The sequence below is a fragment of the Oncorhynchus mykiss genome, chromosome 23 (genome assembly GCF_013265735.2).
Source record: "Oncorhynchus mykiss isolate Arlee chromosome 23, USDA_OmykA_1.1, whole genome shotgun sequence".
NCBI lineage: Eukaryota > Metazoa > Chordata > Actinopteri > Salmoniformes > Salmonidae > Oncorhynchus > Oncorhynchus mykiss.
In genome coordinates, this window is record NC_048587.1 from 53,712,761 (window position 1) to 53,737,857 (window position 25,097).

The following is a 25,097-nucleotide window of genomic DNA, read 5'->3' on the forward strand; positions in this document are numbered from 1 at the left end:
AGGCACTCTCGTTGTGGAGAGGCACCTGTTGTTAGGCAGCAAAATATGCATGAGGAATGTCCGACAACCATGATGCGGTCTGTGCTCAGCCTGGTTTAACAGCCTGGCAACAAGAGAGGACAATTACACCTGATTTAACAGCCTGGCAACAAGAGAGGACAATTACACCTGGTTTAACAGCCTGGCAACAAGAGAGGATAATTACACCTGGTTTAACAGCATGGCAACAAGAGAGGACCATTACACCTGATTTAACAGCCTGGCATTACCAGCCTGGCTATCCACCGCAAGTCAAAACAGCGGAGGGGTCTTTTAATTTAAAAGTGTTTGTATTTTCCATGAGCTTACCCAATTAATAATGGATACAATAATTGATGGGGTGGCAGGTAGCCTAGTGGTTAGAGCGTTGGGCCAGTAACAAAAAGGTTGCTAGTTCAAAATCCCAGAGCTGACAAGGTAAAATTCTGTCATTTTGCCCCTGATCAAGGCAGTCGGAACAGCAACCCACTGTTCCCAGGCTGTCATTGTAAATAAGAATTAGTTCTTAACGGATTTGCCTAAAAAAAAAAAAGGTAAATAAAAAATACATAGTAGCAAGTGATCCAGTGTTTGCTTTGACCCAAGAGAGAGCAAGCCAGCCAGAGGAGTGATACAGCCTGGTAGAGTTTCTCACAACCAGCAAGGCTCAGACAGCCACAGGCTGTTATCTCTCTTACAGCTGCTGCTGGCTTTATGATAGGATCAGTTTTATTTCATGACACATTGTTTAAAAGTATTTTAACACATAAAAGTGTTGCAATCGATCAAAAAAGATGGTACTTTCACTCCCACTTTATAAAGTGTGTCCCAGAGTCTGTCCATAAATCCTGGTCATAAAGACAGCTTGTGAAGGACGTCCTTATTTCAGTAGGCCAACGAGACTCCAGGGTAATACAGTCTGGAAGACTGTAATAAAAAAAATTGAGTTTCACATGTTATGCTGAAAATCATTGACCAAAGAGGTCGCTTTGACATCTGACAGCAATAAAGAAGTCTGCAGTGAATAAAAACAGAACAATTACTAATTTCCAAAAGGAAATTTCCCAACAAAAAGGTTGCAAACATTGGCCCACTGGTTAGGTACATTTCTTCTCCCCAGAATATTGTCTCACTGGTTAGGAACATATCTTCTCCCCAGAATATTGTCTCACTGGTTAGGTACATTTCTTCTCCCCAGAATATTGTCTCACTGGTTAGGAACATTTCTTCTCCCCAGAATATTGTCTCACCGGTTAGGAACATATCTTCTCCCCAGAATATTGTGTCACTGGTTAGGAACATATCTTCTCCCCAGAATATTGTCTCACCGGTTAGGAACATATCTTCTCCCCAGAATATTGTCTCACTGGTTAGGAACATATCTTCTCCCCAGAACATTGGTTTGTTGTGTTCCCAAACATCGAAGCAACAGAGTATATTATTTCCTAAATACAAAGCGCAAACTTGTACAAAATCTGGTACAAAATCTAGTGCAAACCTTCAAGAGCAAGAATCTTTCACGCTATTGAATATGGTATTTGTTCACTATACAGCATCTTCATACCAACCAGGGAAATTGACAGAGAGCAAAGATGGCTCAACCAAAAGCTTTTGGCTTCCATCTAGTGGTCATTAAGGCTAAAGCATAGCAAGTTCTTACTGCTCTCCAGGTTTAGACCAGCATACCTAAAATGGCATTCCTCTTCTTGCCCATATGATAGAAAGTAGAGGTCGACCGATTAATCGGAATGGGAGATTAATTAGGGCCATTTCATAAATATCGGAAATCGTTCTTTTTGGACACCGATTTGGCCGTCTTTGTTATTTTACACCTTTATTTATCCATTATTTAACTAGGCAAGTCAGTTAACACATTCTTATTTTCAATGACGGCCTAGGAACGGTGAGTTAACGACAGATTTTTGAGCTTGTCAGCTCGGGGATTCAATCTTGCAATCTTTCGGATACTAGTCCAACACTCTAACCACCTGATTACATTGCACTCCACGAGGAGACTGCATGTTACGCGAATGCAGTAAGAAGCCAAGGTAAGTTGCTAGCTAGCATTAAACTTATCTTATAAAAATCAATCAATCATAATCACAAGTTAACTACACATGGTTGATGATATTACTAGTTTATCTAGCATGTCCTGCGTTGCATATAATCGATGCGGTGCGTATTTGCGAAAAAGGACTGTCTTGCTCCAATGTGTACCTAAACATAAACATCAATGCCTTTCTTAAAATCAATACACAGAAGTATATATTTTTAAAACTGCATATTTTGCTAAAAGAAATCCAGGTTTGCAGGCAATATTAAGCAGGTGAAATTGTGTCACTTCTCTTGCGTTCATTGCACGCAGAGTCAGGGTATATGCAACAGTTTGGGCCGCCTGGCTCGTTGCGAACTAATTTGCCAGAATTTTACGTAATTATGACATAACATTGAAGGTTGTGCAATGTAACAGGAATATTTAGACTTATGGATGCCACCAGTTAGATAAAATACGGAACGGTTCCGTATTTCACTGAAAGAATAAACGTTTTGCTTTCGAGATGATAGTTTCCGGATTCAACCAAATTAATGACCTACGGCTCGTATTTCTGCATGTTATTATGTTATAATTAAGTCTATGATTTGATAGAGCAGTCTGACTGAGCGATGGTAGGCACCAGCAGGCTTGTAAGCATTCATTCAAAACAGCACTTTCATGCGTTTTGCCAGCAGCTCATCGCTGTGCTTCAAGCATTGAGCTGTTTATGACTTCAAGCCTATCAACTCCCGAGATTAGGCTGGTGTAACCGATGTGAAATGGCTAGCTAGTTAGCAGGGTGCGCGCTAATAGCGTTTCAAACGTCATTCGCTCTGAGACTTGGAGTGGTTGTTCCCCTTGCTCTGCAAGGGCCGCAGCTTTTGTGGAGCGATGGTTAACGCTGCTTCGAAGGTGGCTGTTGTCGATGTGTTCCTGGTTCAAGCCCAGGTAGGGGCGAGGAGAGGGACGGAAGCTATACTGTTACACTGGCAATAGTAAAGTGCCTTTAAGAACATCCAATAGTCAAAGGTATATGAAATACAAATGGTATAGAGAGAAATTGTCCTATAATTCCTATAATAACTACAACCTAAAACTTCTTAACTGGGAATATTGAAGACTCCTGTTATTAAAAGGAACCACCAGCTTTCATATGTTCTCATGTTCTGAGCAAGGAACTTAAATATTAGCTTTTTTTATATGGCACATATTGCACTTTTACTTTCTTCTCCAACACTTTGTTTTTGCATTACTTAAACCAAATTGAACATGTATCATTTTATTTGAGGCTAAATTTATTTTATTGATGTATTATATTAAGTTAAAATAAGTGTTCATTCAGTATTGTTGTAATTGTCATTATTACAATTTTTTTTATAAAAAAAATATTTAAAAAATCTGTCAATTAATCGGTATCGGCTTTTTTTGGTCCTCCAATAAATCGATATCTGCGTTGAAAAATCATAATCGGTAGACCTCAAATAGAAAGTATCTAATTTCAACTGTTGGCTCATATACATTGCAAATAAGAGGGCAATTTATACAAGTTCACAACAGAGCAAGCCAGGCTTCAGTTGTTGAATGTTATGTTAACTGAATGGGCTCCTAAAAAAAATTAAATAAGAGGAACACTGACCTTTCTATGCCATGTGGCAAGCGTTCACACGCATATCGTTAGTGTCTTGCTGCTGCTTCCAACTGCCTATTGGACTCCACACTCTCACCTATCAGATGACGGGGAGCTGCGTATGTCTCTCTCTTAGTGTGGTCTACCTGTTCGCCACGTGGCAGCTGCTATAAGACTTCACACCAGGACCCAAAGGGACCATAAGAGGCAAACTGATCTCTTTGGCTCTCACCTGAACAGAGCTGCTTCACAAGGCCACCTCTCCAAGTGACTAATTGGTCACACTTAAGCCAGTCCTTACGCATGAGCAGCTATTGTGGTGCCTGCTGTATGTGTGGATGTATTGACTGTGTTCTTAGACATGTCACAACAACAACATGTGGTTGATTTAGAGTTCTATTGTAACTTATCAGAGATGAATAGGCAGTATTAGGTGGCACTACTTTGAGAAGTTATTGGGGCACAATGGTAGGAAGGGCATTTTAGGGACATCATCTGTGTTTTAACACAACTTCAGGGCAGGCATGGGTTATATAATTTAAAAAAACATTTACTGGCAAAAAATCCTTTACTTCAGTGGCAATAACATTTCAAATATAGTTAAGACAAAGCAAATCCATAGATATACACAGGATTACAAAACTTAATCTTAACACAATCTAAAGTACAAAAAGTATCAAAACAGTTTGATCACATTCTTTTTATGTGCAGATTTAGACTTGAGTTGTTTCTTTCTTCCTCTTTTCTTCTTGGGGGTTGAGGACTCCTTGTTGCAACACTCACAAACCCAGCAACCTGAGGAGAAAAACCATGTGGACCAGCTGTAATACGTAACATCAACCCAAAGGCTAGAAAGCAGACTACATTGTGGGATCCATCAGACTAAAAGGCATTTAAGACCAGCACTTTCTGACATTTGATTCCAACACTTCTAAAGCATTTAGACCTGATTCCGAACATTAACTTTCTGATGTTTAATTTCAACACTTCTACAGCATTTAGACCAGATTCCGAACATTAACTTTCTGATGTTTAATTTCAACACTTCTACAGCATTTAGACCAGATTCCGAACATTAACTTTCTGATGTTTAATTTCAACACTTGTAAAGCATTTAGACCAGATTCCGAACATTAACTTTCTGATGTTTAATTTCAACACTTGTAAAGCATTTAGACCAGATTCCGAACATTAACTTTCTGATGTTTAATTTCAACACTTGTAAAGCATTTAGACCAGATTCCGAACATTAACTTTCTGATGTTTAATTTCAACACTTGTAAAGCATTTAGACCAGATTCCGAACATTAACTTTCTGATGTTTAATTTCAACACTTCTAAAGCATTTAGACCAGATTCCGAACATTAACTTTCTGATGTTTAATTTCAACACTTGTAAAGCATTTAGACCAGATTCCGAACATTAACTTTCTGATGTTTAATTTCAACACTTCTAAAGCATTTAGACCAGATTCCGAACATTAACTTTCTGATGTTTAATTTCAACACTTCTACAGCATTTAGACCAGATTCCGAACATTAACTTTCTGATGTTTAATTTCAACACTTCTACAGCATTTAGACCAGATTCCGAACATTAACTTTCTGATGTTTAATTTCAACACTTCTACAGCATTTAGACCAGATTCCGAACATTAACTTTCTGATGTTTAATTTCAACACTTGTAAAGCATTTAGACCAGATTCCGAACATTAACTTTCTGATGTTTAATTTGCAGCAACGCTAATTATAGCAAGTTGAGGTAACACACAACCCTTCATGACTGCACAAAAAAAAAAACTTTAATGCCAGTCTTGAAAAACTCTAAAAACAGATTTCTAATTTAGCATTATTCACCAAGTTCAGATGGCTATGCAAATTAATGTTATTTTCACATAAAACCAGAAAATCAAATCACCCCAGAACTCCATAAAAGACAACATAAGCTACAATGAGAGAGAAAGACAGAGTGCAACAGCAAGACAGAGATTCTCTTTTTTTATACCCTCCCCCTTCCATCTTTCAAGTAATCACTGATCTAATACATATTGATAGGTGTAAGCAACGATTCCATCACAAAGGTTTCACCAAGGAAAGAAGGAATGATGCATCCTTAAAGTATTTGAACAGACCCAGAGAGAGAGCTCACCTAGAGGGATGGAGTCCAGGCCCACGCAGAAGGAGTGGAAGCCCCGGTCACACTTGTCACAGAACATCATCTCCTCCTCATGGTGGGGATGCTTACACACCGTGCACGTCTTACACTCCATGCACTGCCACGGGTAGGTCTTAATCAGACCCACCAGCTCCTCACCCATGTCCAGGCACGATGGGTGAGCTGGGACAGACGGACGGACACACACACAAACGCTCACACCACAGCACTTCTCCAAAACACTGTATAATTCCAATTTGTGATCCCAACAATTCAGATTAAGTTCTGTTGCTCATATCTTAGATGCTTTATGGTCATTATGAACAAGCCTGTGCAATTTGTCAGTTTTAATTAAAAAACAAGCAGTTCCACTTACCACTGTTCTTGCACTGTGTGCAGTGAATGAGAGCTTCTGGCTTTCCTTCCTTGTTGGACTCCTTACGCTTCTGGCAAATGCCACAAATAGCATTGGGCATGACCTTAGGCTGCAAGGACAGAACAATGCTATCATGTTTAGCAACCAGGCCTAGTGCACCATGTGACACAGGGCTTCTGGGCAACACACATTGTACAAGGTGTTAAATCCTAAAAAGGCCTGACAGGAGGTATACATGAATTTACTCACAATAGATCCAATCTTGTTAGCTGATTCTTACTTCACAACCCAAAACAAGAATGACTAGGAAAATCCTTGTCATTTTTAAGAAACTCCCACAAACCCTTTTTAGTCATGGGGACTGGGAGTCTGATTCTCAGATCTCAAAATCTCCAAAGGCAAACACCAAGAGGTCAAGTTGATTTAAGATCCATTTGGATGTCCCATGGTGTCCCCCACAGCTGCTCATAACAGGTTAAACAGTTGAATGTCCCTCCGGTAGATGCCGAGCTGTTTCCACACATTGTGGTCCCACATTTATAAAAAGGTAGCTAGCCAAAGTGATTTCTGATGGGAGGAAAACTCTTTCCCTGCAGGTATTTCATTACATGACCTCATTACTGTCTCTGTGCTGCGAACCCAATCAAAACATCTCTGTACATTCTATTTGTTTTGAAATCTTTATTTCAATGGTGAACTGTGTCTAAAGACTGACATCAAAGGTTTTCCTACATAAAAAGTATTAGATTAGATAAGAGCAGTAAAAGCCTTTCTAAAACAAACAACGAAACCTGTGGGAGGGTGAACCGGAGGTTCGAGACACACAGTTGAGTTAATAAAAGGACAGCTACCTTCTCCACAGAAAGAGGGATGCCAGCTAAACTTGGATAAATATTTATCCAAAGGAAGGTATGACAACTTTGCCATTACACTCAAATCAAGCATGTAAGACATTACATTCTAAGAGAGAGAAGTGTACAAGTCAGGAACAAATTTAACACAAACTGTACCTACTTAGGCAGACAGTCTGCACAAATATTGGGAATGACAAGTGTGCAATCAGTTAGGAGGATATAGCCCATGAGGGATGAAGTAGGTTTCTATGTGTTTGTGGAAATATAATCACTTTTCAAAATGTCAAATCAGGCAACAGGATGTGTTGCCATCCTGAAATGTTTCCTTTGACTGGTGCAAAACAAGAAGAAAGGCTACATATTTTGTGTTAGGCTTCAGATGGCTACCCCTGCAGTGTAGTGCCAACTAAGGATATATCATTATCAGTATGAAAATAAATACATATTTTGTGTTAGGCTTCAGATGGCTACCCCTGCAGTGTAGTGCCAACTAAGGATATTCATATCATTATCAGTATGAAAATAAATACATATTTTGTGTTAGGCTTCAGATGGCTACCCCTGCAGTGTAGTGCCAACTAAGGATATATCATTATCATTATGAAAATAAATATTTTTTTTTACTCTAACTTGCATTACAATTATAATAAAGTCAACTTTAAGGCCATGTTATCTATAGCTAGGTAATTATTCTGCAAGTACTGTATTGACTTTAGCCTTAAATTCAATGAGCGCCGATTAGAAAGTTAGTGATAAATTCCGAACACATCTAAGATATATAGTTTATTTGTATGTATGTTTAAACTTCTAAAGTTTGGTTTACACTCAAAATTAATTATTCAAATTCCCTTTGGAAACATGCTGATTGGAAAGTTAACAGACAAATCAATCCCTGTGGAAAGTTATGACCACTCCACAGCAATCAATGACCAAATCCGGATGTAGTGTAGTAATACCAGTCATGCTACATTTGGCGTTACTGCTCTTGCTGTCATTCTTAGCAAACTAACTTTTATTAATCTCCCATGTTGCTTTGCAGTAAGACAGAGAGTAAATTGCCAGAAGGTAGATCATGTTGATCCCAGAAAAGCCATACTCCTACCTGAACACAACAATAACTTTGACAAAAGTTTTTTTTTTTTTTAAAAGCCAACATATAGAAAGTGTATTAACAGGCCTCTGGCACAGTAACATTGTGTTCTCCAGTCTCAAACAAAGAACAGTATGTAAGGTTATTTCAAACAACTGCAGAATACTGCATTAAAAGTACTGACAACTTGCATTATAAAACGTTCAAAACACTCAAGTAATACTGTAGTTGAAGTGCTACTACTAAATAAAATGGATGCATCTTATAAAGTCTATCATAACAAGAAATACTGTGTGGTTTAAAAACAATTAACCTAAAAGCCAAATATATCTGCTCACATGTCTCAAAGGGATAGTTCACCCAAATGATATATTGGTTTCCTTACCCTGTAAACAGTCTATGGACAGGGTATGACAACAATCCATGCTTTGGTTTTGTTTCCAAAGGAACCGTTTCCAAATGCTAATGTTTTAGCATTTGTGACACAAAGCAGTCATGGGACTGATATTAGCATTTTTCACACATCACGCCCAACTCCTCAGAAATGTATTGTAAAGTTCCATGAAGTCACTTATAAATTACTTGAACATGAAAAGGCTAATAAAAATTGGTCCCATGACTTTAAATGGATTTGTGCCACAAATGCTAAAATGTGGAAACAATGCCATGGAAACAAAACCAAAGCATGGATCGCTGTCATACCTTGTCCATATACTCCTTACAGGGTAAGGAAACCAATGTCATCTTGTAATTTGGGTGAACTATCCCTTTAATTAGTCTGTTGCCAAGTAGACAGAAAAGAGGTATATTAAGACATTCAAAGAATACAGTGAAAAATGTACAAGTCTTCAGGACCAATCGAAAGTGCTGTGAAGAAAAAGTTCCAGATGTGACAGAACTACTCCAAAATGTTATTGCTTATAACGTCTGATATAGAACCATCAGTTTCAACCACTGATGTATATAAACCCTGGATTGCTGATGCTATGTTTTGGCCAATGAGAGGCTTTGATGTCACCAACCATATTGGCACGGCCCAGAAGAAGCAGTCTTCCATAGGAATTCCACAGTATTTCAATTAAAATGTTAAGTACAGAATTACATGTAAATATGTTGTTGTTGTTGTTGTTGTTGTAGTAGCAGGGACAGTAACAGTACTTTCGCAAAATAATAATACCTTAAAGCTAGAATCCTTAGTAGATACATACATTTTGGAATTTCAATTAATTATCTATACCCATTGACTTTTGAAGAATATCATTTATAAATGCCTCATAGCTTAGTTCAACTGTTGTACACCATCAATACCCAAAATATAAGCTTGTTTTACTCCAATTTACAATTGACAATTTAAAAAATTAAATTGTAAACAAAGTAACTGTGACCAAGATACTGAAAAACAGCTTCAATCTCAAGGCCATCAGACAGTTAAAAAGCCATCACTAGCCGGGTATCACCCGGTTACTCAATCCTGCACCTTAAAGGATCCTGCCCTATAAACATAGACATGTAATCCCTGGTCACTTTAATAATGTTTACATACAGTATTCTATTCTACTGTATTTTAGTCAAAGCCACTCCGACATTGCTTGTCGTAATATTTATATATTTCTTCATTCCATTATTTTACTTTTAGATGTGTATATTGTTAGATATTACTGCATTGTTGGAGTTAGGAACACAAGCATTTCGCTACTCCTGCAATAACATCTGCTAAATATGTGTATGTGACCAATACAATTTGATTTGAACACTGCCTCAAAATGGTTAAAACTATACATTTGGTATAATGGATGGTCAGTCCTTGCATCCATAGTTCTGTCTATGAATTTGAGAGTGGTTACATTTCTCCAGGCCCATCCCTCAGATTTGTACCAAAACAGAGACAAGGTGTATGCTTTTTTATTGTTTCAATTAAGGATTCTACCTTTAAGGACAATGTTTTTATACTTTTTTATGTTAAGTCATCTAGTGTATATACTGTATATAAATCATTGGTTTTAACCATACGGTTGACATGGAACCATCACTATTTTAACCATATGGTTGATCTGGAACCATCACTATTTTAACCATACGGTTGACATGGAACCATCACTATTTTAACCATATGGTTGATCTGGAACCATCACTATTTTAACCATACGGTTGACATGGAACCATCACTATTTTAACCATATGGTTGACATGGAACCATCAGTATTTTAACCATATGGTTGATCTGGAACCATCACTATTTTAACCATATGGTTGATCTGGAACCATCACTATTTTAACCATACGGTTGACATGGAACCATCACTATTTTAACCATATGGTTGACATGGAACCATCAGTATTTTAACCATATGGTTGATCTGGAACCATCACTATTTTAACCATATGGTTGATCTGGAACCATCACTATTTTAACCATATGGTTGATCTGGAACCATCACTATTTTAACCATATGGTTGATCTGGAACCATCACTATTTTAACCATATGGTTGATCTGGAACCATCACTATTTTAACCATACGGTTGACATGGAACCATCAGTATTTTAACCATACGGTTGATCTGGAACCATCAGTATTTTAACCATATGGTTGATCTGGAACCATCAGTGGCAAACTGGACCAAGTGAAAGAGGGAAGGCAGACTTGAGTGTTGCCCCAAATAAGAACTATTGCCACCTGGTGGAGTATGTGTGTGAGAGAAGTGACAGGGCCAGAAAACAAAGGAGAGTCTCTCTATTGAAAGTGCTGAATAATCTGGAAGGGGTAGAAGAGAAGGGGAAAGAGAAGAGAAGTGATGTTGGAGAAAGTCAGGGGCTTTTTTCTTCTACCTTGTACCCAGGGACAGATTTGTGTTGGTTGGGGCGTGGGGTGGCATCTTTAGCCGGGGTGGCAGTCCTGTCCTTGGCCTTGCCCTTTGACTGCACTCCACTGTCCTGACTGTCCCCATCTGAGGTGTTTCCAGATGAGCTGTCCTGTAGACACAATTCAAAAGAGCTTACATTGAATCAACTTACAGAGCATCTCTAGGCATTTACTGGTAATACAATACAACTTGTCTTCACATCTCTAGCTCTGAAATCAAGTGAATTGTGTAAAACCAGTTCAAGGATCCAGTTCCTTACTGAATTTTTCTTGCCCTCTTCTCCCTTGTTGTCATCTGCATGGTCCGAGTCCCCATCACTGTCCAGGGCAGGCAGCTCCGGGTCCAGGGGGGGCTCGAACAGGGCTGTGTTCAGGGGCAAGTAGCGCAGCTCGTTGGGAGAGTACCTGTATCAAACACAGGAACATCAATTTATCAGCTAGTCAAATATCTTTAGAGGTCCGGACCTGCATTCATGAGACTAGTTTTTTGGTTAGTGAACCTTACCTTTTGTAGTAGTCCTGGAACTGCCCAGGGATGAGGGCCACTGGATAGGGTCCAGTCTTGGTTCTCTCTGGAGGAAGGACTTTATACCTCCCTTGGGGTACTTGGATAATCTGTTAGAAAGTTAGTTGAAACTTTTACTCCTTCAATTGCAAGTTCAACTCCACATACATAATACAGTTAATGAATGTACCGATACACACTGAGTGTACAAAACATTAGGAACACCTTCCTAATATTGAGTTTACACCCCCTTTTCCCCTCAGAACAGTCTCAATTTGTCGGGGCATGGACTCCACAAACTGTCAAATGTTCCACAGGGATGCCGGCCCATGTTGACTCCAATGATTCCCGCAGTTGGGTCAAGTTGGCAGGATGTCCTTTGGGTGGTGGACCATTCTTGATACACATGGGAAACTACTGAGTGTGAAAAATCCAGCAGCATTGCAGTTGACACAAACCAGTGTGCCTGGTACCTGCTACCATAGCCCATTCAAAGGCACTTTAATATTTTGTCTAGTCTATTCACCCTCTGAATGGCACACATACACAATCCATGTCTCAATTGTGTCAAGGCTTAAAAATCCTTCTTCAACATGTCTTCTCCCCTTCATCTGCACTGACTGAAGTGGATTTAACAAGTGACAACAATAAGGGATTATAGCTTTCACCTGGTTAGTCTATGTCCAGGAAAGAACAAGTGTTCCTAATGCCTTGTACACTCGGTGGATCTACTCAAACATGGCAAGGGAGTTCTTATAAACACAAAAGACTAATGGAGCTATATGTCTTTATTTGTGGAATTAACGTACGTGTGTCTGAAGGTCAAAATAGGCCCTTCTCTCTTCCATCCTTTCCCTGTTGAAGTTACTGTTGAACTCAGCAGCTTTCTTGGCAGCTTTCTGTATGTACTCTGGCACTTTACTGGCTTCAACCTTCGGAGGCCTTTGTTGCTGCATTTTCTAGGAAATAAAAAAAAATAGAATAAAAACTTACCAACAACATATTGAATAACCATGTCAACTTTAAATGAAAATACAGTTCAGGAGTTGTTCTTGGACACATTAGATGTTGAGAGTCTATATACCAGCATTCCCCGTGTGGGGGGGCTGGCAGCCTAACTCACTATTTGGGAGACCGAGATACTAACGAATATCCACCAACAAACTTTATTCTATAGCTGGCTGAATATGTTTTGACCTACAGCTATTTCAGGTTTGATGATGAATATTACCTCCAAACGAATGGAACATCGATGGGCTCCACATTCGCGCTGAGCTATGCTAACCTTTATGTGGGTCTTTTTAAAAAACGTTTTGTTAATAATGAAAACGAAAATTGATCAGAAATACAGTGTAGACATTGACAATGTTGTAAATGACTATTGTAGCTGGAAACGGCTGTTTTTTTAAACGGAATATCTACTGGCCCATTATCAGCAACCATCACTCCTGGCAGCTTCGTTTAATATTACCCGCAAAACACCAGTCTCAACATCAAGTTTAGAGGCGACTCCGGGACGCTGGCCTTCGAGGCAGAGTTCCTCTTGCCAGTGTCTGTGTTCTTTTGCCCATCTTAATCTTTTCTTTTTATTGGCCAGTCTGAGATTTGGATTTTTCTTTGCAACTCTGCTTAGAAGGCCAGCATCCCAGAGTCGCCTCTTCACTGTTGACGTTGAGATTGGTGTTTTGCGGGTACTATTTAATGTAGCTGCCAGTTGGGGACTTGTGAGGCATCTGTTTCTCAAACTAGACACGCTAATGTACTTGTCCTCTTGCTCAGTTGTGCACCGGGGCCTCCCACTCCTCTTTCTATTCTGGTTAGAGCCTGTTTGCGCTGTTCTGTGAAGGGAGTAGTACACAGCGTTGTACGAGATCTTCAGTTTCTTGGCAATTTCTCACATGGAATAGCCTTCATTTCTCAGAACAAGAATAAACTGACGAGTTTCAGAAGAAAGTTATTGGATTCTGGCCATTTTAAGCCTGTAATGGAACCCACAAATGCTGATGCTGCAGATACTCAACTAGTGTAAAGAAAGCCAGTTTTATTGTTTCTTTAAATCAGGACAACAGTCTTCAGCTGTGCTAACATAATTGCAAAAGTGTTTTCTAATGATCAATTAGCCTTTTAAAATGATAAACTTGGATTAGCTAACACAACGTGCCTTTGGAACACAGGACTGATGGTTGCTGATAATGGGGCTATGTAGATATTCTATAAAAATAAAAATCAGCCATTTCCAGCTACAATATCCATTTACAACATGAACAATGTCTACACTATTTCTGATACATTTTATGTTATTTTAATGGACGAAAAAAATATTTTCTTTCAAAAACAAGGATATTTCTAAGTGACCCCAAAAGTATACAAAAAAATAAAAAATACAATTGGACTCGAGTTCCCCAAATATATAAAAATACACACACATACACAGAAGTCATGGCTTGAGTTGCACAAATATTATTTATATATAAAATATTCGGGGAACTCAAGTCCAAGACTTCTGTAACAAGATATAGAAATCTGCAAACACAAAGCTAACTTTGCATCAATTAATATGTCAATGTTGCTGAGCATACTACCTTGAGTACTAACATTAGTGGTACTCTGAACAGAGTACTAACATAGTGATACTCTCTGAACAGAGTGCTTACAGAGTACTCTTCTGTTATCCTCTGGCGCTCCCTCTCTTGGAGGATTACAGAATACTCAGCATGTTTTCCTGGGTACTCCTTGATCATCAAATCAATAACTTCATCACTTCGTAAAGCAGTCAAGCCTGGAAAAAAATATTCACAATTAATTATTGTATCCACGAGTAGCCCAATTCCCCAAAACAACTCTTGGGGAGGCTTGAGGCCCTGGTGGTTTATGCTGAACTCTAAGCTCTTCCTGATTACGCAACAATTCCATGTTTTTCACTTCTCACCCAAGGTGCACTGTGTCTCTGTGATGACATTTTGCTCCCTCAGATATAGCTTCTCCTTGTGGGAGAGGTCTCTCCTTTCCAAATCTAAAATAAGAATGTATTGATTGATTGAATTGATTAGGTAATTAAAAGTAGTAGACTGCTCCAGCCAGAGACAACATTAATGATTGAGGATAAAAACAATCAAACCTGGAGGCTTATTTCCATTGAGATAAGGCATGGTTAGTCAGAGATTGACCAGTATGATCTACAGATAGGCTATAACAAGACTACTAGCCTAATAACAAGACTACTAGCCTAATAATCAAATTGACACGCAATGATCCTACTACACCATACAAGCCGAACATTTAGTCACATTACCTGGATATTTTCGCTTGAATGAAGTGACTCCCAGATATTCACTGACTTGTTCTTGTAACATATAGTACTCCCCACTACCGTCTGACGGCCACCTGTACTCGGTGAGATTTTCTGCTGAGAAGTATGTGGGCCTGGGGAAACACATATGACTGAAAAGTTAAGAGCAGGGTAGAAGTATTAAAGCCTGTTTGAAAGACGGACTCAATGTTATTGGACACGTAGGCTGTTTTTAGACAGGCAGCCCAATTATGATATTTTTGACCAAGCAGATCTGATGTGAAATTATCTGATTTGTCAAAAGGCCAATTAGTGGAAAAAATATCAGAATTGCGCTGCCTGTGTAAAAGCAGCCAAAGTGTTTGTAATGGGGATTGGACATGGTCTATTAGGAAGTAGTGGTGAAAATATTTCAAACTACGCCTTCAGATAGAAAGTGACCACATACCCAAGTTCCTGACTGGAGGTGTCGCAACTTCTGGAACTGTCACCTGAACCCATGCGCTGTCTTTTTGGAGCTTGACTGCCATCATTGGACACTTCCTCGATGTCATCCTAAAATGATAGCCAATATAGTTAGAATACACAAAACACTACTTGTTAAAGTTAATAGTTTTCTCCAAAAATAATGTTTTTGGGATGTTTTCAGATCTCAAGGGGTGAGTTAATTTCCTCTGTTGTGTCGATACAGCAAGCACCATTCCCCCCTCTCATTCGATAAAGCTGGCCTAGAGGTAGCCCGATTACCTTCCACTGTGTACAGCAAAAGGCATGCACATATACATAGAAACCACTAAACATCGCTTGTCTGTCACAAATGATGAATAAAATTATATTTGAACTTACTCTGCCGATTGTCCATGGGATTGGTCCATCAGCTGGTCAAAATGTAAGACAAAATACCCACAGGAAATCATTATTAAACTAATTCAAGACGCGAGTTTGTGGCAAACAAGATTTGTTTGCTCATGACACATCGCACGTGCACAAGATGGAAGTACATGCACGCGACAAATGCATACTAACCGAAGTATTGGAGGTGTTTACATGGTTTTTCTTATGTACCTTGGCACAAAGTTGGGTAAATAACACTTTCCTGCGGATATTTTGTCTCAAATTTCGACCAAATTAAGTACCAACAGCACAGGAAGAGTAAATTAAAATGTACTTGTATTAAACATTCTGCATTGTAACCCCATCCCTGGGTCTCTCCTATTTTCAGTTCGCTACAGCTAACGTTAACTGCAAAAAACACTCAAACAGGACTGTTTTATCTCCATCTCTTCATTCAAAGACTCAAATTATGGACACTCTTACTGACAGTTGTGGCTTGTTCTCTCTACCTTCTTGCCCTTGCTGTTGTCTGTGCCCAATAATGTTTCGTGCTGCTGCCATGCTAAGTTGTCTTAGGTCTCTCTATGTTGTGGTGGCTCTTGTCGTGATGTGTGTTTTGTCCTATAATTTTAATACCAGTCCCCGTCAGCACGGGAGGACTTTTGCTTTTTGGTAGGTCGTCATTGTAAGTAATCATTTGTTGTTAACTGACTTGTCTAATTAAATAAAAAATAAAGGACACTTCAAGTTTTTGCTGTGTTTTGTTTCAGACTGTATACCAATAATTGTTATCACAATCTGATTTAGGCATTCCTAGAGGCAAAACAGAGAGCATTGGATTTGGACTGTGGTCTAATGACACATGCACGATGTAAACAAAAACAATGAGCAGAGGTAAGGACAGTTTCAGGTTGGATATTTGACGGATATTCGCCTCCTTACGTCCACCAACAGCAGTTAGGGACCGTCAACATAGTGACAAATCACATTTTTAAAATTTCAATAGCTCTTTTACCACCTTTCAAAACTGGTTGTAGCTAACCCGATGGCATAGACACACGTTGCACACACAATGTGATTTACGTCTCGCACTATTTTAAATTATTTATTTATATTTTTGAATTTCAATAGTTTCTTGGTCATGTGACCTACTGACTTCAAACAAGGTTCAGTGTCCACTCAGTGGGCCTACATATCGGCCTACATATTGCACACCCTTTACTTTGTTGATTTTCATCTCACACGTTTTTACATGAATTTTTCCAAATGTAAAATTTCAATAGCTCCATGGTCATGTGACCTAATGATCTCAAAAAAGGTTCAGAATGTCCACTGACTATGCCTTCATAAATCGCACACTTTGATGTTCGTCTACTTTCATCTCATGCTATTAGACTTAAATCTGTAAGCCTGAGACCCACACTCAGAAGTAATATGGAGAAAAATAGTATCTGACTGATAGACCCCATTGTACGCTCAAACCCTTCCAGGACATTACAATCTCACAACGCAGGATATTTGATGGTCCCTAGACTCCTTTCTAACAGTCCTCAAGCTTCAATAGGATTGTCGATGACTGTGTAACGGTTGAAATTCAGTCAACGTTATCATTTTAGTAAGTCTTATGGTCGGGTATAAAATGTTGTCTCCAGTTTCTTGCTTTCTCAGGTCCTGCTGAGTGGACAGTATTGATGCCTTTTCAGTCTAGCTCCAGTCAGGTGTCATTATGTTATAAGCACCACGCCACCCCACTCCCATTTCATAACACCCTCTCACCTTCTACCATTTGTCTACACTCCAAGAACCATGAGAGCCCACTAGCTGTAGACGCCCCAAGATCCATGACAACTGAGATTCCCATATCCATAGCCTTCTTAGCTTGTCGGTCTAAAAGCGTTTTTGTCCTTACTTTGTTGAAATATCAAAGACAATGTTTTTTGTGTGACTCTGGTAAGTCATTTCAAGTGAAAGCCTAATTTTCCCTGGTACAAAAACGTATACTACTAACGAGTTCTGCTTATTTTGACTATGCAGCATAAAAATCTTAATGGGAGCTGAAAAACACTTTCCCAGCTGTATGTTAATAAAGAAATACTACAGCTCAGTGCAATGTTAAATGTTAAATCAGCTGTGGGATCTGGACAGTAGAGTCATCACTATTTCAGGACTTTTCTTTTGATGAGGGTCACAGCACTGGAGAATAACCTGGTTCTGGTCCAGATGTACCGGACTCAATTGCCTCTAAAATAGAAAATAGTGTTGTGTTTGCTTGTACACTGGTCATCCTTATGCACTCCATGCAATACTTGCTGTTTGTAATAGTTATTGTCATGTTTTTGGAAATATGTATTTTTTATTTATTGTATTTTACCTTTATTTAACTAGGCAAGTCAGTTATGAACATATTCTTATTTTCAATGACGGCCTAGGAACAGTGGGTTAACTGCCTTGTTCAGGGGCAGAACGACAGATTTGTACATTGTCAGCTCGGGGATTTGAATTTGCAACCTTTCGGTTACCACTACTCTAACCACTAGGCTACGCTGCCGTCCCAGTATAACTGTCCTTTGTCGTTGGTATACAGATGCATGGTACTGTGACAGTTGTCCTATTGTCCATTAAACTGGTCACAGCGCTGTGGCGAAGAAACAATTGCGAGGTGGTGGTTGAGGTTGTGAGGTCTACAGACAAAAAGTCCTCTCTCCTTCTCCATTTCAGTTTAAAACTCTGCAGCCCCACACATGCTTGTGGGTGAGGTAATAAATAGTAGTCATAACATGACAACAAGCATTTTTTTTATCACAATTCTAAAAATAGTCTCAAAAATGTCATACAGTGTGAAGGATGAACATAGAAGTACATTAGATGTGCACCTAACCAAGTCTAAGGACATGTAATATCATTATGTAGATAACTGGAATTGGAGTTGAATGTTTCTGATGACGTACACTTGAATATTTATGGCCCTTTTGTAACTTAAGTAAATAGTGAAGATGTGTCATCACGTAAACACAGTATTGTCAGCAATAAGACACTTTGACTACATAACACTTTATGTATGATACTTAATCTCCCTAACAAGGCATATACAGTGGGGAGAACAAGTATTTGATAACCTGTAAAATCAGCAGTGTTTCCTACTTACAAAGCATGTGGAGGTCTGTAATTTTTATCATAGGTACACTTCAACTGTGAGAGACAGAATCTTAAACAAAAATCCAGAAAATCACACCGTATGATTTTTAAGTAATTCATTTGCATTTTATTGCATGACATAAGTATTTGATACATCAGAAAAGCATAACTTAATATTTGATACAGAAACATTTGTTTGCAATTACAGAGATCATACGTTTCCTGTAGTTTTTGACCAGGTTTGCACACACTGCAGCAGGGATTTTGGCCCACTCCTCCATACAGACCTTCTCCAGATCCTTCAGGTTTCTGGGCTGTCGCTGGGCAATACGGACTTTCAGCTCCCTCCAAAGATTTTCTATTGGGTTCAGGTCTGGAGACTGGCTAGGCCACTCCAGGACTTTGAGATGCTTCTTACGGAGCCACTCCTTAGTTGCCCTGGCTGTCCAGCCACGACCCATCTTCAATGCTCTTACTGAGGGAAGGAGGTTGCTGGCCAAGATCTCGCGATACATGGCCCCATCCATCCTCCCCTCAATACGGTGCAGTCGTCCTGTCCCATTTGCAGAAAAGCATCCCCAAAGAATGATGTTTCCATGTCCATGCTTCACGGTTGGGATGGTGTTCTTGGGGTTGTACTCATCCTTCTTCTTCCTCCAAACACGGCGAGTGGAGTTTAGACCAAAAAGCTCTATTTTTGTCTCATCAGACCACATGACCATCTCCCATCCCTCATCTGGATCGTCATTGGCAAACTTCAGACGGGCCTGGACATGCACTGGCTTGAGCAGGGGGACCTTGCGTGCGCTGCAGGATTTTAATCCATGACGACGTAGTGTGTTACTAATGGTTTTCTTTGAGACTGTGGTCCCAGCTCTCTTCAGGTCATTGACCAGGTCCTGCCGTGTAGTTCTGGGATGATCCATCACCTTCCTCATGATCATAGATGCCCCACGAGGTGAGATCTTGCATGGAGCCCCAGACCGAGGGCGATTGACCGTCATCTTGAACTTCTTCCATTTTCTAAGAATTGTGCCAACAGTTGTTGCCTTCTCACCAAGCTGCTTGCCTATTGTCCTGTGGCCCATCCCAGCCTTGTGCAGGTCTACAATTTTATCCCTGATGTCCTTACACAGCTCTCTGGTCTTGGCCATTGTGGAGAGGTTGGAGTATGTTTGATTGAGTGTGTGGACAGGTGTCTTTTATACAGGTAACGAGTTCAAACAGATGCAGTTAATACAGGTAATGAGTGGAGAACAGGAGGAGTTCTTAAAGAAAAACTAACAGGTCTGTGAGAGCCGGAATTCTTACTGGTTGGTAGGTGATCAAATACTTATATCATGCAATAAAATGCTAATTCATTACTTAAAAATCATACAATGTGATTTTCTGGATTTTTGTTTTAGATTCCATCTCTCACAGTTGAAGTGTACATATGATAAATGACAGACCTCTACATGCTTTGTAAGTAGGAAAATGTATACAATTCCTGTGTAATTTGTCAATATTAAATGTTTATTCATTGATATACTGGCCACCATTACTGTGGTTACATGTTCAGTATATGTATTGACCAGCAAACCCACTGCAGTCTACCTTACTAGCTCACTCTCATCCCTGCTTTGGACAATGAATAGCATGAATTTCATACTTTGCCCTTTATGGTTGATATTAACGATGAAAGGAGATATCTGTCTCTCTCCTATTGTGTACCACTGTTAAATACTATGGGAAAATAAAATAAAAACAGGGAAAATAAGTACTTAGAACTACAAATTATTGTAGATAAATATTAAAAGGGTAAACACAACACTGGACCCCTTAATTGTCAAACTAATATTAATGTACAACAATATAGAAGATACATGACTAGAGGTTATGCAATATGGGTGTATATCCACTGTATGCTTCTTAGGTGTGTAATTCACATGACCAAGGAGCTATTGATATTTAAAACTATGAAGAATGTACATTACACCGAGTGATTTTACAGTACACAAACAAGAGTGTGCAATATAGAAGGGTAGTCCGTGTACATTCTGCACCTTGTTTGAAGTCAGTAGGTCACATGACCAAGGAGCTATTGCCATTTAAGTTTTTTAAATTAATGTAAAATCAAGTGAGATAAATGGACAAACTAGAGTGTGTGCAATATAGAAAGAATGGAAGTCAGTGGACATTATGAAACTTGTTTGAGTCAAGTAGGTCACATGCTATTGCAATTTGAATGTAAAAAAAGTTTGTTTACGCTCCCTAATTAATTCAACTAGGAATACAGAATGCTGCTCACATTTCCACATGTGTATTTGCTTTGGAAAGCGAATTAATGTCCAAATCGTGTAAATAATTCCAGTGCAATGTTGTGCGCAATTTTTCCAACATCATGACACTTATTTGGAGGTTTGAACGCGCGAATATCCAACTTGAAACTGTCTTTACCTCGGTAAACAATGATACGCTGACACTACTAAACAGCGAACGTTAGTTACCTACCTAGATGCTATGCTAGCTAAGTAAATTCAGGTAATGTTATGGATGGCTGGCTAGCTAGTACCGTAAACTGTCTAGTCGTTAACTAACGACGACACAAAAGTTAGAACACATCGACCCACAACAGCTAGATTGCTATCAATTGTTTTTAACTAGCGAAACGGCAGTAGGTTGAATTAAACAGTTGTGTTGTCAGCTAACTGACGTTAGCTACTTTAGCCTGTTGTGTCTTCAACACTATGTATGTGGCCAGCAATGTGTAACGTTATACTGGTATTTCTGATCCGATATCTTTGCCAAGTTTACCTTTACAGACTGAGCTCCCGGGGTTGCAGGGTTGCTATCGCAAGGTCTGGTTGGGAGAACAGTAGCCATGTTTAGCGGTTACTGTCCTGTTAGCTTCAGAGATGCACACCAGGATAATAATGTTACCGACTGGAAACAGAGACAAGGAACAAATCTTCTTCAAGTGGCGGTAACATGGGGAATACATGTTTGCCAACATTGGCTACATCGTACAAATTCATGAAAATAAAAGTGTGCTTTTAGGTCTTAATTTAAGGGTTCGGCAAAAGGTTTGCAGTGTGGTTGAGGTTATGTTTAAAATTTCAATTTAAGAAATTAAATTGTAGTAATTAGCGGGGTTTATCCACAATTATGACTTGGTGATTTGGTAACTAATGACAACCAAGTATGGGTCACGGCATACGCGGAAAGTGGGCGTGGCGAAATAAGTGGGTGCATCATCAGCGAATTGTGATTGGTTAAACAGTTTTGATTGATTAAAATTGTGTTTTTGTTTTATTAGTCAGGATGCACATGGTACACACCTCTAACGAAATGCTTAACTTGCAGGTTCCTTCTCGACAATGCAACAAAAATAAAAGATAATATGAACAAAGTAAATGGCTCAGTAGAATAGAATACACATTTAAGCATAATACAGGAAGGCACAATTTATAGTCCAATATTAACACGTGTTTTGGGGAAGGGGGATTGGGTGGTAAGTGTTTTTTAAATTGTGCAGTATTTAGCAATCTTAACACTCTTGTAGCAGCAGTTATGATGTGTGTGTAGCATGAGTGTATACATGTGTGTGTTTGGTCAAACACTTAAATGGTTCCAATCGTTTTTTCACCATTCATTTTCCCTATAGGAATTTTAGAACTACTTCAGAAACGGTCTGTTTCATCAATGCTTGTTAAGCACATTTGTACTCCTTTACGTTGACTCTATGACATATAATGTCATGACATCTATGTCACATAAGTTCTATGGACTCACTGTGTGCAATAGGTGTGATTTTTGATTGACTACCTCATCTCTGTACCCCACACATACAGATAATTGTAAGGTCCCCTCCATTGAGCAGTGAATTTCTAACACAGACTCAACCACAAAGACAAGGGAGATTTTACAATGCCTCACAAAGGTCACCTATTGGTAGATGGGTAAAAAAAAGCAGACATTGAATATATCTCTGAGCATATTAACTACACTTTGGATGTACCAAGATACAGGCGTCCTTCTTAACTCAGTTGCCGGAAAAGAAGGAAACCGCTCAGGGATTTTACTGTGAGGCCAATGGCGACTTGAAAACAATTACAGAGTTTAATGGCTGTGGTGGGAGAACTGAGGATGGCTCAACAACATTAACATTTAGGTTAGTACAAAGTGAAAAGGAGTTACTACAAAGTGAAAAGGAGGAAGGAAGCCTGTACAGAATAAAAATGTTCCAAAACATGAATCCTGTTTGCAATGAGGCACTAAACTGAAACTACAAAAAAATGTGGCAAAGAAAAGAACTGTCCTGAATACAAAAGCGTTATGGTTGTGGCCAATCCAACACATCACTGAGAACCACTCCATATTTTCAAGCATGGTGGTGGCTGCATGATGTTATGGGTATGCTTGTCATCGGCAAGGACTAGGGAGTTTTTTTGGATAAAAATAAACGGAATAGCGCTAAGCACAGGAAAAATCAGAGGAAAACCTGGTTAAGTCTGCTTTCCAACACACTGGGAGACAAATTCAACTTTCAACAGGACTATTACTTAAAACACAAGGCCAAATATACACTGGAATCTCTTACCAAGATGTCATTAACTGTTCATGTGGCCTAGTTACAGTTTTTACAAATCGGCTTATTTAGCAGATGTTATTGCAGGTGTAGCGAAATGCTTGTGTTCCTAGCTCCAACAGTGCAGTAGTATTTAACAATCAACCAACTAGAATTTTTAAAAGAATGTGCAAATATTGTACAATCCAGGTGTGCAAAGCTCTTAGAGACTTACCCAGAAAGACTCACAGCTGTAGTCACTGCCAGAGTTGATTCTAACATGTATCGACTCAGGGGTGTGAATACTTATTTAATTAAATTAGATATTTCTGTAAATTAATACATTTGCAAACATTTCTAAAAACATGTTTTCACTTTGTCATTATGGGGTATTGTGTAGATGTGAGAAAATATATTGAATCCATTTTGATTTCAGGCTTTAACAACAAAATGTGGAATAATTCAAGGGGTCTGAATACTTTCTGAAGGCACTGGACACTAATATATATGCTATATGAATTATGCATTAATATATTAACTTCTAACTTACACATCACTGTCTTTTTCACTGTTCCCTTGCGCAATTCATGCAAGGGAACAAAAAGGGGTTGTGTCTTCGTCAGAGCATCGTTATCTCTTTATTTTGTCTAGTATAGCCATTTAGCTTAGATAGCATGGCATAGAAAGCATAGAACTAACAACCAGTTTGCTTGGCTGGCAACAAGCACCTTAGATTTGTGTTGGGACTATATCTTATGGAAGGAAGGAAATAGTATGAATCAATTAATCAAAATAACGTTTTTAATGAAAATAAGTCAATCATTATTTGAATATGTCGGTAACCGTTGTATAAAAGTGATAATGCCCTCCAAACTGTTGGAGGTTATATTGGCACGGTTTGCTGGCCCTTGACGTATATAATCTACAGACCACGGCTTCTTGGGCATTATCACTTAAATACACCCCTTTCCCAAGTCCATCATGGCACAGGGGCCACCACACTCACAACAGCTAATGAACAAGAGCACAAGTGGTTGCAAAGTTGTGAAAAGGCAGTTGCAACAAGGAGAACGGAATACTGTAAAATTCCATGGTAATTGCATTGCAGGAAGCTATGTCGCGTTGAGACATTTGTAAATATGAGAAATCCTTACCAATCAAAACCTCCCTCAGTAGAAAGGGATGCAAGAGAGATTTTTCTATTTACTCCTCTTCAATTCATGTTTTTTTTGCCAGCGTGTTGGAAATTGTGCGCCTCATTAAACGCCACACAGCATCTTTCACGTCGCATCCCCTAATTAGGCTCAAATGGTTCATCTAAAGGAAAAAACATTTAAATAATGTATCAATTGACATAAGATTTTAAGCCACAACTGACTGCTTTTCCCCAGGTGAGAGATGCATGGTTCTAAGAAACACATATGCTTATTCTGAGCATCAAAACATTATGCTTTTATCCTACATCAAGTTGAAACCTTTTTACAGGGGAGTGAGACGCCTTTTCATAAACAATATTTTGTGGACATAAATCATACTTTTTTTGTCTTGCTTAACTGAACAATTATTTTATTCTCATAAACTCCCATTGAAAACCTCAAAAAGAGCATAAGATACAAAGTGGAATGAAACTCACCAGTTTAAGTTTGAAGTCAGTCCCCCGAAGATCAGTTTCCAGGCTCTGGATACCTTGCTGATCCTTCATCTATAACACAACAAGGTGGACAAGAATGAGGTAAGTGTATATTGCTGCCCACCAGGAGCAAGGG

General features: G+C 39.0%; 1 protein-coding gene across 1 annotated transcript; it reads right to left on the minus strand.

The window, feature by feature from the left end:
- Positions 1–4,227: 4,227 nt before the first annotated feature.
- LOC110502966 (PHD finger protein 10) lies at positions 4,228–21,860 on the minus strand. The gene is made up of 12 exons (XM_021581315.2): positions 21,579–21,860; positions 15,262–15,368; positions 14,817–14,947; positions 14,454–14,537; positions 14,179–14,303; positions 12,334–12,483; positions 11,525–11,634; positions 11,280–11,424; positions 10,986–11,129; positions 6,213–6,321; positions 5,831–6,019; positions 4,228–4,475 (listed from the first exon to the last, which is right to left on the minus strand). The coding sequence occupies exons 1-12, from the start codon at positions 21,645–21,647 to the stop codon at positions 4,357–4,359; spliced, it is 1,482 nt and encodes a 493-aa protein (XP_021436990.1). The 5' UTR covers positions 21,648–21,860; the 3' UTR covers positions 4,228–4,356.
- Positions 21,861–25,097: the final 3,237 nt, after the last annotated feature.

Bases quoted from the DNA above. Each gene is read 5' to 3' on its own strand.
- LOC110502966 (XM_021581315.2), bottom strand. From the start codon at position 21,647: ATGGCTACTGTTCTCCCAACCAGACCTTGCGATAGCAACCCTGCAACC. The intron at 14,538-14,816 runs GTAATGTGACTA...TTCTTATTTTAG, and splicing joins ATTCAAGCGAAAATATCCAG to ATTTGGAAAGGAGAGACCTC. The intron at 11,130-11,279 runs GTAAGGAACTGG...TTGTGTCTACAG, and splicing joins AAGAGGGCAAGAAAAATTCA to GACAGCTCATCTGGAAACAC.